Genomic DNA, 20168 nt, shown 5'->3' with positions numbered 1-20168 from the left:
TTCAGTATCACCCTAGAAATGAGTCAGACATGATAAATGCTACAGCTAAACATAAATGTGGCAATTAAATCGTATCAAGTTTATGAAAAAAAAACCCTCTAAACACACTAATAGTGACGTGATGTGTTTTATCTACGCTCATATGCAGGTGAGAATCCAGTCCAGTCTACACACAGAGCTGAGCAGTTCAGGGTTAAGTCTTTTGCCCAACATTTGCTCTGCCTTCCTTCCACCAGAGCAGAGGCCTAACTGCTGAGCTGCCATATCATTTATTCTCAATTAATAACTATAACTGACAGTATCACTGAAAATGATCAGGACAATCGTGCAGCCCCATTAGACTGAAATATAACCAGCACATGACAGAATGAAGAAAGACAGATGGGAGGGAAAGAGATAGGGACAGAAGGATGAGAGATAGAGTGATGGGAGAGAGGGAGGGAGGGAGAGAGGGAGGGGGAGAGAGAGGTAGGGGGGAGGGGGTTGATCCTCTGTTCTCTTCCCACATCAGATTGTGTGGCTTCAGAAGACTTAGACGGCGAAGAGCACGTCTTCACGAACCCGATCACTTAACCAGAATAAATAAAGTCTTTCACTTCAGTAGAGGCAGTAGAAATTTTTTTGTAGAAAAATAGAACTGCTTTTTTTTTTACAAATTAAATTTACAGGCCTGTGGCTTTCTGTACTCTGATATATTATTTCTTTTATTTCAATAAACATCAAGTATTTGCAGTTGAACCCGCCACCCCGCCGGAAACATAAAATGCTTTATTATTAGATTCTTTTTTATTTGTCATCTCTTTTTAAAATGCTCTACATAAAATGCTCTGTTGGACAAACACCATATCAACCAAGCAAAAAACAAACAAACAAACAAACAAAAAAAACATAACGCAAAAAGTTCAATGCTTTAATGGCAGGTGGGTGTGTGTATGTGTGTGTGTGTGGAGAGTCTCTTTTGGCAGTTGTTGCCGTTAACTACAGCGAGGCCACATCGGGTTTTGACCCTTTTCTCTCTGGTGCCGCTGGGCCGAGGGGTCGAAGGAGCAGCGGAGCCCGGAGCCAACACCAGAGGTCAAAGGGCAAAGTCGAATGTGCATATTGGTGCTCTTTTTGGGGGCTCTGACCCCGTCCCTACACGTTCTCACAAGCCTTAAGGTTCACAACGGGAAACTAAATGTAGTTTAGAGAACTTTCCTTTCGGCTGTTGTTGTCGTTATCATCATAAAAATGAAAAAAAAAATAAAATAAAATAAAATAAAATAAAAAAAAAGGCCATGTTATAAATACCTACTTAAAAAATAAATAAATCATTTTTATACACAACTCAAAATAAAAAAGGGAAAAAACAAAAACTAGCAATAGCTATTCATTCATCGCAGGTCATACAAAATAATAGCAAAAATGGAAGCGTTCATGTGAATAGAAACCAAATAATAATAATAATAATAATAATAATAATAATAATAATAATAATAATAATAATAATAATACTGCCATCAAAAAAGTTTAAAAAGAATGTTCGGGGGGAAAGTGACTCCCTCTAGTGATGATAAGGGTGAAACTCTCCCCCATGTCCCCCCCTTTTCCCATCCCCGGGGCGGTTGCCGTGGCAGCAGTGGGGACTTACCCTAGCATTGTAGGGACAGAGAGGACTGGCCCTAGCAATAAGATCAGTAGGGCTTGCTGTCGTTCTTAGAGCGCTTCAGCTGCACCTTCAGGCGTTTCATTCCAATCTGAAAACCGTTCATCGCCTGAATGGCTGCTTGTGCCGACACGGGATTGTCATAACTGACGAAACCTGACAGAAGAGAGAGAGTTTATTAAATTAGATTGACTTACCATAAAATACACAACTATATTCCCGTCCCATGGATTGTTGTGTAGCACAACTGTGAAGGTTACATTAAACATCCAGCAAGGTTTTGGTTAAGAGAAACAAAGACAAAGAGCCACAATTCCCAAGCAGCCCTCTTTAATCAGAATTAGTCAGCATTCTGTTCAACAAAAACTTTTATTGTTATGTTACGTATGAAATAAGATTAAAGTGCACTTCTCTGCCTCGTACATATGCATTTGAGAGGTACCGCACTAAAAAGTGTAGACAAATACAAAGTGTGTACTATATTGGTGCTGCAGTGTTATCATGGCTTTTTATTCACATTTTTATCATTTGTCACATTTCAGGATCCTGACAAAAGAACCATTTAGAAAAACTGCATCTTTAGGTTAGGTTAGTTTAGGTTAGGTCAACTTTATTATCCCCGAGGGGCAATTTGTTTCACAGCCAGCAGCAGAATCAATCAACAACACAACAACAAACAGTACAAGGAGGGGGGAGAGAAAAAAATAAAAAATAAATAAATATTAAGTATTTAAAAACCCAATAGCAACTGGTACAAAAGAATGTTTAAATCTATTTGTCCTGCAAAGTGGTAAAGAATATCTCCGTGCCGACAATCTTACCACACACTTTAACAATACCCTGAAGTCTATTTCTATTTTTTAGATTAAGCGATCCATACCAACACACAAATGTAAAAGTAATAACTGACTCAATAAAACAAGAATAAAACATCTTCATAAAAGTGCTATCCACTTTAAAACCACAGAGTTTCCGTAAAAAATACATACGCTGGTGGGCTTTTTTACAAACAGCATCCACATGAGCCCCAAAAGTCAAATTATCATCTATTATAGTACCAAGATATTTAAAATTATGTACAATCTCAACAGCATGATCATTAATAACCACAGGAGAGATGGCTGTACGATTCTTCCTAAAATCTACAATCATCTCTTTAGTTTTTAATACATTAATGTCCAAAAAGGACAGTTTACACCAATCAATAAAATCTACCAATACAGAACCGTGAACAGGATCATCCTTATCAAGGAGGGAAACGATCACTGAATCATCAGCAAACTTAATGATATGGCGCCTCTCAAGTTGCGTACGACACTCATTAGTATAAAGCACAAATAAAAGAGGTGAAAGAACACACCCTTGCGGTGACCCAGTAGAGGAAAAAAGTACATCAGACAAAACACTGTTCACCTTCACACGCTGAGACCTATTGGTTAAGAAATCCATCAGCCAACTTATCAATCCAAAATCAATATTATGAACACTCTTTAACCTTTCAGCTAGGATATGAGGTTGGATACAATTAAAGGCTGATGAAAAATCAATAAAACCAAACGTACAAAAGTTTTTGCGCCCTCAAGGTGTGCCAAAATCATGTTTAAAAGAGCACATATCGCATCATCAACACCCCTGCCTGATCTATAGGCAAACTGAAGCGGATCTAAATTTGCCTGTACCATGGTCGAAAGCGCGTCCTTCACAATCCTCTCAAATGTTTTCATTATCAAAGAAGTAAGTGCTACTGGTCTGTACTCATTTAAGGATTTTGGTGCATTATTCTTAGGAACAGGTACGATAATAGACTCTTTCCAAAGACAGGGAACCTTATGGAGACTCAATGACATTTTAAAAATAAAACAAAAAATATCTGCAAGTTGTTCTGCACAATTTCTAACAATACGGCCCCCAATACCATCCGGGCCAGGATCTTTTATTGTTTTTGTCATGCAGATTTGGCAACCCTTACATACACATGGCACATCCAGTACATGGCTAAATGTCTGTGTACACCTGACTGAAACACCTGTATGTGGGTCTTCTTTAAACTGTTGGAAATACACAATTGTATAGATTGTCTTTGTGTGCTGTAGCTTCACGATTCCAATTCACTGGAACTAAGAGACTGAAACTTGTTCCAGCATGACAATGCCCCTGTGCAAAAGGCCCCGGAGCTCCATGAAGGTTGGAATGGAAGAACTCGGGTGTCCTGCACAGAGCCCTGACTCTGACTCAACTCCACTGAACACCTTTGGGATGAACTGGAACACCGACTGCACACCAGACATCAGTATCGGTATCTAACATCGGTATCTGATCTCACTAATACTCTTGCATTCATCCAAGCTTCAAAATCTAGTGGAAAGCCTTCTCAGAAGAATGAGATGTTCAACAAGCAGTTGATTGTGATGCTCAGGTATCCACATCTATTTTTGTCCATGTGGTTTACATTAATTCCGTCACATCTAGCAAAGTACAGTATTTTAACCCAATAAACAAGTCTTTTGTGAAACTGCCAATTTTTGGTCAATTATATAATGACCAGTTCCAGCACTTCACATCGGCTTTTAAACTGCAATTTGTGCTTCACTCAGTGAGCAGGTCCCAGGCATGGTGTGCATGATGAACTACAGCCTTAGTAAACTAAGTAAACTTAATTATAGACTGTCAGTGCAGTTTACACTCTCTTGACATACATAAACCCATCTAGCCCTGAGTACTAAATAGTTGTCCTTATTGTCCTTAATAATAATAAAAAAAAGTTGTTCTGTATTAATTAGTGAACACAACACGAGATCTGATATTTGTTATAAATGTAAAAACTGTAAAAATCGAATATATAATTTAAAAGAATATTAATATATTAATCTATAATATTGCTCTTCAATTTGTATATTTAATGAGTACTAGACAGGTTTATCTCATTCAGTCACCATGTAATTAATGTGTGTGTGTGTGTTTGTGTGTGTGTGTATTGTATGAGTTTGGGCTACATACCGAAGCACTTGCTCAGATTGGTCTGTTTGTCGATAAACACTTTGGCCGACACTACATTTCCAAAAGGCATGAACATCTGCAGAATGTCCTGGTCCCCGAACTCCTGTGGCAGGTGATAGATGAAAAGGTTTGCCCCTTCTGGTCCTGCAAACACAATACATAACCATGTGGATTAGTAAGCAATGTGAGGACTAAAGAGCTGGTACCTTGTGCTCTGGCTGTACAATGTGGAAGAGTGTGTACATATGTGAGTATCTGTCTATAGGTATATACTGTACCGTGGGCATGTGTAGAGGTTGCATCTGTTAATAGGGACAACAGTCTGTCTGCACACCTTCTAAAATACTAGCTGTGAAATGTGTGTGTGAATGTGTGTGAAAGAGAGTGAGACAGTGTGAGTGTGTAATGTTCATAGATGTGTGTGTATATGTTTATATTTACGTCCTAATAAGGACTACAGTCTGTACAGTCACATACCTGCATCGTAAGGACGGAACGCTTTGTGGAGACTACAATTCTCATGCAGTAGGCTATTTGTGTGTGTATACTGTATATATATACAGTACGTGTCCATTTGTTATACGTAGTGTATGCAAATAAGTGTGTGTGTGTGTTAATGTTCACAGACGTGTGTGTGTGTTTACATTAATGGATTAATGAGCACTAATGAGTTTTTCTATACCTGCATTATAAGGACAAAATAATTGTGGGGATTACAGCTCTGACACAGTAAGCTTGATCATATATAAATATATATATATATATACAGTATATACACATGTATACATATAGTGTGTGTTTGCTCCTTCCTCACCCTCCTTCTGACTCCCGGCAGCACTCTGCTGCTGCAGTAAGCTCTGGCTGTAGAGTGTGGGCAGGGCGGCGGCGGCGTACTGCTGGATTCCTGAGTAAGCCTGAGTGAGGGCATCCATGGGGCCGGCCGAGCCGCCGCCATTCAGGGCAGCCACACCTGAGAGCATGTGAGCAACTTTACATAAAACCCAACAATAAAGAAGAAAAAAGTGCACTTACTCATTAGCGCTTGGGACTGAGGGGAAGTGTTTTTTTTTTAAAACAACACCACACACACACACACACACACAGACACACACAGAAAAAAAAACAACGAGATGATATACACACCACAGGTGTACAAGGCACAAAACAAAACAGACACAAACAACATATACATCAGACAACACAAGGAACATTTCTGACATTATGAAATGTACTTCGTTTCCCTTTACCTCAAATATAATCAAGCAGTGAAAATGCGTCTGGTTTATTTTGAGTAGGAAAATGTATAGCTACCAGTTTAGCATCATGCTAAATGGCAAAAATCTCACACATTCTTTTTTAGTGTAACAGCTCAGATACATCAACAATGCGAATCATTAATCCAACTAGATTTGTAAAATGTTCACAGGATTATTTTGATGAGAAATGTCCTTTTCATGAAACCCCAGTTTGGAAATATGAGATACAAGAGTTGATTAAGGAAACATATATATCTAGTAAATTTAATAAAAATCAACCTCTTGGGCAATTCATATTAATAAATTGAAAAAACACACTCTAAAGCGACTATTTAACTAGGATAACAGAAATAGTACACTATAAAAGGACAAAGATTTATGATTGTTGGTGTGATACGCTGCGATAGCTGAGCTAGCGTTATTGGAATATTTAGCAAAAGGGTAAAGCTTATGGTGAGTTAACGTCATTTCTGTAAATCTCTTTTTAGTTTGGTTCAGCCTACAAAAACATCTACACATAACACATCATTTCTGAATGATTGATATGTGGGGCCTGTTGTGTATTAAAAATATCTCGATCTATTTTAAGTTAACTGAATCATATCATCATCAGAGCCACTTCTTATGTGTAAACCATAGCTTTATTTGCACAGAGATGCCAAATGACATACTGTAAGAATAAAAGTGATTTGACTTCAAGAAACCAGTGATCCTGAACCCTTTGAATCTTTGGGCCTGAACTGCAGACATAATGATACTCTATTTTGTTCTCATCCCTTAGAGTTCTCATCCCTTAGAGGCTGCTGAGGATGGTTTCACATTTACAGCCTGGAGATACATGGGATCGCTGTAGATGGTACTGTACCACCTAGAAACCACAAAAATGGCTTTTTTTGAGCTACAATTGATCCCAGACAGTTTTGCATTCCAGCTTCCATTAGTGAAGCGTTCATAACTTTAACAAAAGAGACTTCATGTTAAAACTAGAATAAAACCACTGGTTACGCAATAGCATTTTTTTGACCATATAGTACACAGTTTTAAAAGAGAAATGATTTATAATCTTCCTCTCTGGTGTACATTTTGAGTCTGGTTACGTCTTCGTATCATCTCAGGGAGTTTTAACTTGGCACTGTTGCCTCTGACTTTGCTCATTAGAGATACATTTAAAATTTCTATGCTGAATTTATAGATTTCTGTAAATAATGTATACAAATCAAATTAAATGGAATAGGTTATTATTTTAGGCATTTTCCATTTGTACTCTTTGTCCTACATTGTCCTTGTGTCCCAGTGTCCTACTTGTCCAGCGTACCGTGTCCTACAGTGTCCGAAAAGTTTGTTTTTGTGAGTGTGTGCGGCTGTAAGTTTCACCGTATCTTGGCTACACTTGGGTGAAAAGAAAAGCTGTACATTTCATTTGTTGCTGAACAATCACACAATCAGACACACAACACACTCAGTTCGCACGTACTGACGGCTCACGATCGGCAACAACGACGAGTGCTGTTACACACCCACATCAAGCTTACAACACAAGAAAAAGTCCATGTATTACACAGCAGTGTAAGCGAGTGGAAACCGTAGCTGACTCATGCAAGCGACATCACAAGGGCAGCATGTCCCTATCACCATCACCGTCTCATCACCACATCACAACATCAAGAACAATTCCAAAACATCCGTTTCTGTTTCCATTCTTCAGTTAAAAACATTAAATACTAAATCGGAGGAACAGTGAATTACACTGGCTATGTTCTATCTCTCTATCCTGCTTCACCCGCACGTGAGAGGAAAACTATCCTGCAAGCACAACCGCTACTCTTAGCCTGTTTATCATCAGCAACTATTACGAACTATTCATGAATTATTCAGTAACTACTGCAAAACTGATAAGATAAGCAGGTATGCAGTTAGGAGAAGAAAATCTTCCTGGATGCATGAATGGAGCATGAATATGATTTTTTAAAAATTTATATACACTCACCGGCCACTTTATTAGGTACACCTGTCCAACTGCTTGTTAACGTAAATTTCTAATCAGCCAATCACATGGCAGCAACTCAATGCATTTAGGCGTGTAGACATGGTCAAGACGATCTGCTGCAGTTCAAACCGAGCATCAGAATGGGGAAGAAAGGTGATTTAAGTGACTTTGAACGTGGCATGGTTGGTGCCAGACGGGCTGGTCTGAGTATTTCAGAAACTGCTGATCTACTGGGATTTTCACACACAACCATCACTAAGCTTTACAGAGAATGGTCCGAAAAAGAGAAAATATCCAGTGAGGGCAGTTCTGTGGGCGCAAATGCCTTGTTGATGCCAGAGGTCAGAGGAGAATGGCCAGACTGGTTCGAGCTGATAGAAAGGAAACAGTAACTCAAATAACCACTCGTTACAACCGAAGTATGCAGGAGAGCATCTCTGAACGCACAACATGTCAAACCTTGAGGCAGATGGGCTACAGCAGCAGAAGACCACACCGGTACTAGTAAGGTGTACCTAATAAAGTGGCCAGTGAGTGTATATATATATAATTGAATTGAATTATAATGCAGATTTAATTTCTACTATATGAATCATGGCATTGAAAGATCTGTGTCCTGCCAGCAGAGCCTCAGTGAGATCAGAAAGTATTCGAAGGACAAGAGCTGGGGTGGGTGTGTGTGTGTGTGTGTGTGTGTGTGTATGAGATGACTGATTCATGCATATTTACTGACTGGCCTTTTGGCTTGACGTCCTGCAAACAATAAATGATGAGCAGGGTGCTTCAACTGCAGCTCTCTCATTTATCCTGCAATAATTACAATACTGACCTTTACTATTCAATTAAACTATATGGCCTTTATAATGAGCAGTGTGTGTGTGTGTGTGTGTGTGTGTGTGTGTGTGTGTGTATTAGAAAGCCATTTCAATTAATGTAAAACGGATGATATGGCGTTTTGGAAAGCCTGATTTATAAAACCAGTAACCTGTCTGAAAGGTCATTTGGGGAAAATGCAGACATCCAGGTCAGGTCATACACACAGACACACACACACACACACACACACACACACACACCTTAGCCTACCAATTTAAAAAGTAACATATGAGGCCCTCAGCTATTGTGCTCTGAATTACAGACACTAATCACACAGTTGAATAGGCTCGTGAACATGTCCTTCTTTCTGGATAAGTGCTGCACACAACACAACAAACACACACTGACAAAGCAAACAATCGTACAACTGAAACAATCACAAGCCTAGAGAAACAGAGAGAAACAGAGAGAGAGAGAGAGAGAGAGAGAGAGAGAGAAAGAGAGAGAGAGCAATGGATTTGCCAGGCGTCTGGTTTGTGAAGGTGTGTGTGGAGACAGGGCGAAGAGGAGTTTGCTAAACATGTACACACACTCACATAAACACACACAAACACACAAACACACACATTTTTGAATGTCAGCAGTAATGCTGCTGTGTGAGGAGGAAATTTTCTTTCAGATTTGCAAAGACAAAAACAAAAAAAATTCTGATACTTAAATCAGGATTAGTGATAGTGAATTAAACAGGACTCCAGATGATAACTAATCATTTATATAATGAATAAGTAACACAAATATACATACGAAACACACACACAAACACACACATATAGACGCTAGACATATACAAGAAGCAAACTCCTATCCTACCCAGAGAGATGCCCTTCTTATGTTTGACTGATATGTTTATTCTGTGTGTGTATGTGTGCGTGTGTGTGTGTGTGTGAGTGGGCATCTCTCCAGGCATGTGTATGCGTGAGATGGGATGGGTGAGGCAGATGAGGTTTATACTCACTGTTGACGCTACCTGCTAGTGCATTAATGTTGTTGAGGCCCACGGTGGCCCCAGCGAGGCCTTGCAGGGTTCCCAAGGAGCCGAGAGAACCCATCGCTCCTGCACTCGAGTTAGCTGTGGAGCCTGCTGCTGGGAGAGAAAGAGAGAGAGAGGGAGGGAGAGAGAGAGAACGCGTGTGTCACACCATTGAGTGTATTTATTTATGGTACAGAAATATTCACACATTTAATGTCTAGCACACACACACGTGGAGGAGAGGAATGAGACGACACAAGATCAAGGATATGATGATGATGATGATGATGAAGATGATAAAGTGTAACAAATGTCTTGGCAAGAAACAGTGTAATGTGGACACTTTTGTACTTTTAATGCTGTTCTGTAGAAAGATACATAGAATACAGGAAGAGAGAAAGAGAGAGAGAAAGAGGGAGGGAGGGTTATGAGTAGGGTGCCAGTGTGGGAGATGAAATGAGAATCATGTAAAAAGCAATGCACTCTGTGAAAATCACTCCAGTGCTCTGAAACTTGCACCTCTCCCAAGAAACATTTCCAAAAATACCTCTGCCCTTTTCTAAGCAGCAAACGGAAGGCACGCTAATAGCTACGAAACCTGACAAAATGCCTTAACGGAGATATACAAGGACAGAACGGAAGGACAGATATGCGCCCGTGACGCAGGCTTTCTGATGCAATGACTAAAGTACGAGGATGTGGATGAAGCCGACTTGATGGAGGGAGAGGAAAAAGCTGAAGTGATGGCTGTAGTGCTGATGCTACAACAGTGAGAATGATGACGATGAAGTCTAGGCAGCCGCCGGTTACCTGGGCTGGCCAGGGCTCCCAGGGAGCCTGTGCTGGAGGTCAGGGCACTAGCGGTGGACGGGCTGGCCGAACTCTGAGCTGCCGCGGCGGCCGCTGCTAGAGTGGCCAGATTCTGTAACTGCAGAGCGTTCATACCTGAAGAGAGAGAGAGAGTCAGCCGTCGTTGGAGTGTGTGGCTGCGCAGCAACATGGATGGTAGCGTGTTACTGTACACACACTCACACATACAAACACACACTTAACTTAACAAGTGGCCCAGAGTGCTACAGACGGTAAACACGGAGGCACTGGAGTGTGGTATGGGAGAGAGAGAGGAAGTGAGTATTGTAGTGTGTGTTAACTAATTCCTAAAAGTGGGTGTCTATGTGTGTGTATATGCTGGCACACACGCTCAGTGAATATATTGTATTGTATAAGTTAAACAAACACACACAGCAGACTCACACAGGTTAACACACCCCAACTACACTATACATAGTAGTACAAGCCCTGAAACTCCATGCAGCAGCTAAAAAACTAGGGTCAAGGAGAATCACAAGAAGCACAGAAAAACCCTGTGCCCTAGATTATACCGCCTTTAGATTCCTACACTTTGTGTAGCTTTTTTTGTAGACTATATTGACATGATACAGTATTTAGTGCAGATGAATGTGAGATTCAATTTCATATTAACGGTAAGAACCTGCTTAAACGATGTCCGCTTCATTGCAAAAACACTGCAACCTACAACAGTACAGAAACTTTGAAGGACAAAGCGAACGTTCTGAGTTTCTCTTCTCTTGCACTGAAGTCTTTCAGCACTGATTCAGCATGCTCACTCGCCACTGGCAAGGACTAAAAGTGCAGAAAGCAGAAAAACAGACAGATGACACTCAGCTACAGATGTTTAACAGCATCTGGCAGCCAGCAAACGGCTTGGTGTGTAAGAACTATTGCACTTTGGGATTCTAAATCATCTACAGAAGCGGGAACAAGTTTCAAACAGCCGAAAGATGAGGAAAATGTATTTCTTAACATGTGGCACGTCATCTGTTTTTCATTCATCAGAGAAAATGTGTGACAGGTTTTTGAACCGAGATGTCACTTCAACTTGCGATGACTAGGAGGTGTTGGGATTTGCACTCAGAGATTAAAAATCTCCAGAAGTCTGTAAGAAAGTGGGATAATTCTAAAGCTGAGACGTATCCTGACTTGTTTCTTCAATCAGCGACCCGACAAGAATAGCTTTCAGGGAACGGATGTGTCGTATGTCTATGCTCCAGACTCTTGATCCGAGGAATAGCTGTTATTTAAGAACTCGATTATACACAGACCAACACGCATCCGTGTTTTTATTGGTTAAACCCACTATAGAGGTAGATACACAAATATTTGACCGCCGCCGACAACCATTGGTCTCCATAGGTCACTGTTGGACTGGGGATTGAGTTAGAGTTGTGTATGGGATCATGTAATTAATCACCTTACTCACTCCCACAGACAAGTTCCTGTATACATGAGAGTCAATACATATCTGCGTCCGTCAGGTTCCACACAATGTCCATGGCTACATTATTAGTTGCTCCTACTGTATGTATGTAAATATCAGGACCAGTCTCCTGTCCTAGTCATCACAAGGGAATTTGCTCTGAGAATCCATTTTTGAGAAAGCCCACATTTTCAGTAAGTAATGTAGATCAGTGTGGAAAAAAATGGCGATCATCTTAGACCCCCTAGGGCTGGTCTGTGATAAGCAGTCTATGAGGAGAGACCTGAATTAGATATGAGAAGTGTTCGCTGGCAGAGATTGTTGACTGCTTCATGTAGATTGGGCACTAGTGGCTACAGAACAGAGTTGTCTACTGAATACTGTGCGACTTCCTCTTACACAAACACACCAACCGTGATGGGTGCCAATGTTGAGTCTTGGATCTTGCTTTGTACAAGGAAAAAAGAGAAAAGAAGCCAAGATGTATGCAGGTCTGAAGGAAGATCTACAGTAGGAGTGGAACAAAATGCCATCTGTATCTGTGTCACTTTACTGCTCCGTGGTCTAAATCAGAAGGTTTGTTTTCTTAATAGCTGTAAATGCATCGGTCATGTTAATGAGGAAAAACTGGTATGTTTTGAAGCAGGCTAGTGTGTGAGAGTGTGTATGTGTGTGTATGTGTATGTGTTTGTGTGTCTAAGAGGCCAAGAGGCTGAAAAGAAAAAAGGAGCTGTGTGAAAAAAAAAAAAGGCTTTGCAGGAGCTAGCAGCAGGCGAACAGGCGCTTAAGGAGCTCTTTTGTGCTTCTGAATAAACTTGAAATCGCAGCCGGATTTTGGGGGTATTTGTGTGTGTGTGCTTGTGTGTGTGTGTTTACAAATGACCACTGATTAGCTCTCACTCAGTGAGACTGGTGGTCAAGGAGGACAATCACACAAGTTGCGAGAACTTGCATAGGTTCTGCACACACAATTCCGTATGTGTAACTCTTTATGTATGCGTGTGTGTGTGTGTGTGTGTGTGTGTATACAAATGACCACTGATTAGCTCTCACTCAGTGAGACTGGTGGTCAAGGAGGACAATCACACAAGTTGCGAGAGCTTGTATAGGTTCTGCACACACAATTCCATATGTGTAACTCTTTATGTATGCGTGTGTGTGTGTGTGTGTGTGTGTGTGAGGTTGGATGCAAGAAAGGGTGAAAACAAGAAATTTAGCACATGGGAGAAAGACATGTGAGAAAATGTGTGCGTTTTCCTGTGAGAGAAAATAAGTGTTAAAAGGAGATAGAAATGTAGGAGTGAAAATGTGTGTGTTTGTGAGTTTCTTCAAGATCCCAGTAGACAGAGGGTGGTCAGTAGAGAAATTTCACTAGCTCTTAGAGCTCAGTGTGTTTTTCTGAGCTCCTTATGGCTTGTAGCTCCGCCCACACCAGATGTCAGCTGCACACAGCGCCTGCCAATCACGGCCCGTTGCCAGGCGACAGATGGAAGGATCCAACTGAGATGCACAATTCAACTGAGAGAAGGCGCTAAGATCTCGGTGAGCTCACGGGCTCCTGCTGGTTTGTACCACATGAAGATGAGGACACACACACACAAACACACACACACTTTTTTTTTTGCACTTGTACACATTTGGACCGGAATAAAAATCCTCTCTGGGCGCTGATTATGTTTAAGTGGTGTTATTATCCATACAGGACGAAACCTAACATGTACATATGGCACATAAGATACTAGAGGCTTGATTTGACTCTTTTATTTGCGTCTATCTGAGTTGCGCTAACGTTATATACCAATTTGCTCTGGATCAAAGAACATAGCATTAACTGTCGCTATATTTTTAGCAGCAAGTATTAAAATGGCTACTTTACTTTTTTAAATATAAGCGTTCAAGTGTGCAGACTTTTATTATACAGGCTATAAGGATTGATTCTCCATTTTGGTTTGTTTTTCATGTTGCTGATATTAAACAGATACATTACAAAATTAAAGCAAAGAGCTGTTTCATATTTTCAAAGATGTTAGACTGGCCATAATCGGCTAATTATTTCGATGTAGCAAAGATTATTTTAAATCTGTAGTACAACTTATTGGTCTGTAATAAACCAAGAAACTAATAAATTAAATTTATATTGTCTAATACTAATGTTTGGAGAATAACCAAATACATGTAGCAATTGGTAGCTCTATGTATTGCTTAGCTAACTGTCTAGCTAACCATGCTAGTATTTCATAAGTATGATATTTCTTCCTTATTATATCTTTATGTCATACTGTTATTACTCATACTCATATTAATGCTGTTTATTTCCTTCATGCAAAATGTAATGGCTGTAATATGTGTAATATATCGTGAGATTTATGCTGCTCCATGATGAAAGTTTGCCGATTTGCAGAGTCAAACCAAGATATTTTGAAACTGGCTTGCTAGTGTTTCACGCATCTCCTGGATACCCACTGCAGAGGAAAGAGGAACGCTTCACAAGCGAAGAGATTTTATCTAACAAAGCATAATTTTTACTGAAGTGAACTGACATCTTCACACGTTCAAAAGGACCCGAGCAATCCAGAGCATGTTCCTAAGAAATGACCCAGATTATGTCCTTTAAATGTGGTGAAAAGATTTAGCGCATATGCGAGCCTTAAAAAAAATAATAATAATAAAGGAAAAAGCTGCAGATTGCTGAACACCAGAGGATTCATTTGGGGCACCTTGCTGAAATTTAGGACAGTTTTCTGAAAAAGCGCCCCAGTAAAACAACGACAAGGGCTTGGCACAAGCATCAGATGGCGCTGAGGAAGGGACGATGGCTTCCGGATCGTTCTGGTTGTTTCACTGATTCATTCGTTTGACTGAACAAGGGCAGGGTCAGAGTGGATCCAGAGGATATCAGGGAAAGACTGGGTGTGAGATAAGAACACACCCTGGTGTCCACAAATGTACATCAAGCACATAGCATCATCTCTAACACACTCCCTGACAAATCTAGTGTAAAGAAAAGCTCATGCTGGAGTTTAAATGATTCAGAACAGGAATGGTTTAGTAATGAGAGTTTAGAAGAAAGGGTTAAATTTGACACTGGGACAGATAGGTCAAATATCAACCAAAATCGACTCACCTGCCATCTGCTGGATCCCACTGAATGCTCCTAGATTACTGGACGAAGTCGCCTGCTGTAGCAACTGCACAGAGACACAGAGAAAGAGAGATGGAACGTCAGGAAAAAAAAAGGCTGAAAAAATCTGAATTTAGACATCATGAAATATTTGCTCAGAGCAGAACTCATTCTCAAAGCAGGAGGAAATTTAGCAGTACAGTATTACACGTATGTAATACCAAGTAAGCACTTCCTGGTGCATAATGTAACCCAAAGTCAGGCCCTTAAGCAAGACTGTTAATCCTCAAGCGCTTGGATTGTATCCTTTCTCAAGCCTAAGTCACTTTGGATTCAATCAGCTGCTGAGTGAATACACATAAATGATTATACAGTCAAGTAGAGATCATGTGCAAGAAAAAGGATACTAAAGCGTAAAGTCGGAGACCCTCCAGGATAAACTCTGAGAGTCAGGCTCAGAGAAATAGAGTCTTGTTTAGCATAAGGGTTGTGGCAAGATGTCTTAAACAATTTTTTTCTGCTATACTGAGAAATTCTACCCATAGTCTCTGTTCTAATGAATCAAACATACTTTATAAAGACTCCACATTCAGAACTCAGTAAACAAAATGCTTAAAAAAATCAGACCAATGTTTTAGATCAATAAAATCTAGCAACAAAAAGCCAAAATGGACTAATCACAGATCACAGGCATGTCAGGCGTGCGTGTGTGTGTGTGTGTGTGTGTGTGTGTGTGTTATCTGATGGGACATGTACCAGTAATTTTTTGTAAGTAGCTTGAACGCTTTTTGCCAATCTTCACAGAATTTCTGATATATTCATAAAATTAGAAGCTCATAATATTTGCTTGTCGCACTCAATAACATGCCTGTGGATCTGCGGTTTTCCTCTCTGTCTAGTTTTGTTGCACAGAATGTAAACAGTACAAGGAAAAACTAAAAGAGCAGAATGCTTGGCTTAAAGGTCAAAGGTGCTTAGTTAAAGGTTAATAAAGATCATCAAGATTACTCACAGGCTATTTGCTCGCGAAGCATTAAAATAAGGAATTATAGGAAAGTAGAAATGCGGCAGAGGAAGAAGTGAAGCTTTGTTTTTTTTTTAACCTCGTCCCACAGTTATCTTATTTTAGTTTACACCTATAATGCACATTCCATGTCTTCAACACACACGATTTAAGCACTAGGGTGTGTTATAAGAAGAAAAACTTCTACAAATCCAAAAAAGAAGAATAACAAATACAAATTGGAGACTCAAGATCCGTGATAGGAAAAGATCAGATAAATCTACAACATGATCACGACACCGAATCATCATCGTTTGCTAAAAACAGAGCCTGCAAACACAAGGATTAAATTAGCTATCACTTCAGAAACGTATCAGAATTCTCTTCACCACATCTTGTGTCTTATCCAATTAGCACCTTCATCCTGCCACTGCTGGGAATACCGGGTTTGATTGCTAAAGAAAGCTGGCGGAAAGACAGAAACAGCGAAAGGGAAATGAGAGAAGACGAGGCGTCTTGTTACAAGAGAGTGAGCGGAGCCTGAAGAATGAGGGGGCTGAGACATTGACTGACTGTGGTGCTGATGGGCGTGGCCGAGTGGGTGTGGCCTCTTACTGCCAGGTACTGCGGGGTGAGGCCGGTCAGGCCAGTCAGACTTCCCCAGGCGGAGGCGCTGTTCAGCTGCTGCATCTGCTGAGCTAACTGCTGCTGCAGCCGCCGCTGCTCCTTATCCTTCTGAGTGTCGGCGAACTTCACCACCATGGGGGAGGAGCAACCCTATACACAGACACACAGACAGATAGACAAACAGACAGATAGACAGACAGACAGACAGACAGACAGATGTAGAGAGAGAGAGGTACAAAAAGAGAGGTTAGGGCAAAGTTGGAGGAGAGCAAATGAGAGACAGAAGGGAAAAGTGGAAAAGGGAAGAAAGAGGACGAGAGAAAAATAGGGCAACAGAAAGAAAGAGAGAGAGGGAGAGAGAGAGAGAGAGAGGAGAGAGCAGGAAAGAAGAGAGAAAATAATTGGGGAGAGTGAGACAGTAAAGAGTGAGACATGGACAGAGTAAAATAGGAAAATGGAGGCGAGCATATGGGAGACACAAAAGAGAGAGATGGGGATGGAGGTAATGGGTATGAAGGAAGAAAGAGATGAAAAGGAAGAAGAAAGGAGAGACATGCAAAAGGAATGGAGGAAGAAAGGAAAACGAGAATGTGATATGGGGAGAAAAACAGGAAGAAAGAATATGAAGAGAGGATGAAAAAGAACAATTAGGTATAATTGGGTATTTACCAAATGCCATAACATTATCACACACACACACACACACACACACACACCGCACACACCACACACACACAGAGGAATAGAGGGAATGCGGATAGAGACAAGGGGCTGTATGTGTATGGGTAGAGAAGCTGATATTTCCCCAGAAAGCGATTTCCTGCTTTATAAAGCGATTTCATCATCATGTGCTTCAGAGCGAGAGAGCGCACACGTGCAAGAGTGAGAGAGAGAGAGAGAGAGAGAGAGAGAGAGAGAGAGAGATTCTGCCCACAGTGCATCTGTGCTAATCTGTCTCTCACACACATATACTCACACACCTCAGAGAGCAGCCTATAATGCCTAAAGCCCTAAGGGTCTGCACTGAAAGTACACAATAGCGCACATAATGAGTGTGTGTGTGTGTATGAGCATGATTGTGTGTGTGAGAGTGTACAACAAGCGTGTAAGCATGTATCAGTTCTATATTACAACATGTCCATGTACGCCTCTGCCGATTTCTCTCTCCCAACACTAGCGTGGGTTAAAGCACGCAGTCATTGTTTAAGTGAATCTACTGTACATAGATTATTCTCAGAACTCTTGTGCAAATAACCCACACTCACACACACACACACACACACACACACACACACACACACACACACACACACACACACGCATACTCACTGTGAGATGAGCAGGACAGTGAAATAATAGCAAAATGGTTAGGAGATGATGATTTACATTGCATGATGATCATGAAGGTTTACATAAAAAGATTAAAAGATTTATTAAAAAAAATACTATATTCCAAGTATACCAGCATTTCAATCACCTAAAAACACTACAGAACCCTTAATGTGTATAATCCACACAGGTCACTAGATACAATATAATAATGAAGGCATTTATCTGTCAATATTATCAACTCTGTATGTCAGACAAATAAAATACATAATAAAGGCCAATATACACAGGCGTTCTTGTTAAAACTGATTAATCGGATGCTAAACTAAAACTAAACAAGATGCTAAACTAATGTTCTTTGTTTGTTCCAGAAGAATAATTCTCGGTATGGATTCGACTCTTTTATGAATCATTTGAACTGACTCAGTTCCTGGAATCAGAGAATCAAATAAGAATCTTTTGAACCGAGTATTAATTTTCAGTTCCTGGTATCAACGAATCGATTCTTTTTGAAATCTAGCAACGCCTTGGATGTGACCGGAAATCAGGATGATGAGCAGGACTTTAAAATCCACATTTAAAATATATTTGTGTATGTTAAGAAAATTGAACGATTCAGGGTTTGTCCTTTAAATGATGCTGATCTATCAGTCAAGGGATTCAGTCATGAGTGTCATATACACACAATGCTCATTCTGCATGCTTTGTATCTCCGTAAATCAGCATAGCAAACTAATTAACGGCTCTGACCGCTCCAATAAAAATTTCATAACCATTTAGTCACTTACTAATTACTATCGGTAATATAAACAATAATCAAAGGGAGATTGGGGGATTCTCTGTATTTGCACCTAAATTATAGAACTACGATTATAGAATTATATTACTTTATATTGGCTATTTTTCAGTGTCCCAACTGTGAAGCACTTTAGTCAACAACTTTGGTTGTTTTTTTAAATGTTTTACAAATATAATTCTATATTTATTCTAGAAAATAGAGTTCTATTTTCTTACAAGCATACACATTATATAAGTCACATATAAACATAGTAAGATTTATGAATTCTACAGTATCAGAATATTAAAAAGCCTTTCTCAGAAAGCCTTTATCCTAAAGCCTTTATCAGAGCCAATCACACTACAACTTGCACTTCTGGAGTGTGTACAAGCATTTAAAAGGTTGTCAGGGAGGCAAAAAATATAGCCCCACACTCTCCAAGCAGACATCACGTTCCTCGTTTCAGTGGCAGGATTGATTTTCTTTCTCTCTCTAAATGAGGGATGGATAAAAATAAAAAATAATAAAAAAAAGGAATGAGATTGTGCCTGAGGTGTCAGTCAAGTGATTCCATCTTGAGCCATGCATCTCAAGAGACCTAAAAATCTCATTACTCCCTCCCACACACACACACACACACCTCATTCTGCTTGCTTATTCCTGAAGCCGTCTCGTTACACTTAAATTTTGACTTACACATGGGACATGGTCTGAAGCTGAGGTTTAAGCTACTACACTCCAAAATAAAAGCTAAATTATTACTGCTGAATTGTAATGTGGAGCTTAGCAAATAGCACAAACATATGTTGTGCAGATGATAGTGAGCATTTGCCCAGTACATCACAGTAATCAACATGCAAACTAAATAAATGTGTTGTCGATATTCTAGAGGTGATCATTCATATTTGTTTAAATTAAGGAATTTTATGTGACCTTTAAAACGAACAGACGAGAGATTAGATAAAAGAAAGAAAGAAAGAAAGAAAGAAAGAAAGAAAGAAAGAAAGAAAGAAAGAAAGAAAGAAAGAACAAGAGCAAGAAAGAGCTTGGGAGAAAGAAAGAAAGAAAGAAAGAAAGAAAGAAAGAAAGAAAGAAAGAAAGAAAGAAAGAAAGAACAAGAGCAAGAAAGAGCTTGGGAGAAAGAAAGAAAGAAAGAAAGAAAGAAAGAAAGAAAGAAAGAACAAGAGCAAGAAAGAGCTTGGGAGAAAGAAAGAAAGAACAAGAGCAAGAAAGAGCTTGGGAGAAAGAAAGAAAGAAAGAAAGAAAGAAAGAAAGAAAGAAAGAAAGAAAGAAAGAAAGAA

General features: G+C 39.9%; 1 protein-coding gene across 17 annotated transcripts in view; it reads right to left on the bottom strand.

The window, feature by feature from the left end:
- Positions 1-20168, bottom strand: part of celf2 (cugbp, Elav-like family member 2) — a 142916-nt gene that overhangs the window by 7194 nt on the left and 115554 nt on the right. For 4 of the 17 annotated variants that reach the window (XM_060889999.1, XM_060889991.1, XM_060889998.1 and 1 more), the window contains 6 exons: positions 16707-16910; positions 15134-15197; positions 9717-9845; positions 5457-5630; positions 4643-4786; positions 1631-1801 (listed from right to left, as the gene is read on the bottom strand). In XM_060889999.1, the coding sequence (XP_060745982.1) occupies positions 1674-1801; positions 4643-4786; positions 5457-5630; positions 9717-9845; positions 15134-15197; positions 16707-16910 (843 nt within the window). In that variant the 3' untranslated portion in view covers positions 1631-1673. Of the gene's footprint in view, positions 1-1630; positions 1802-4642; positions 4787-5456; positions 5631-9716; positions 9846-10541; positions 10677-15133; positions 15198-16706; positions 16911-20168 lie in introns of all 17 variants that reach the window. The other 13 variants (XM_060889997.1, XM_060890008.1, XM_060890007.1 and 10 more) reach the window with 12 other exon arrangements.

Source organism: Tachysurus vachellii, chromosome 16, assembly GCF_030014155.1.
Source record: "Tachysurus vachellii isolate PV-2020 chromosome 16, HZAU_Pvac_v1, whole genome shotgun sequence".
Lineage (NCBI taxonomy): Eukaryota > Metazoa > Chordata > Actinopteri > Siluriformes > Bagridae > Tachysurus > Tachysurus vachellii.
Note: the sequence above shows the minus strand (reverse complement) of the source record. Positions and strands in the feature narration are given on the sequence as shown.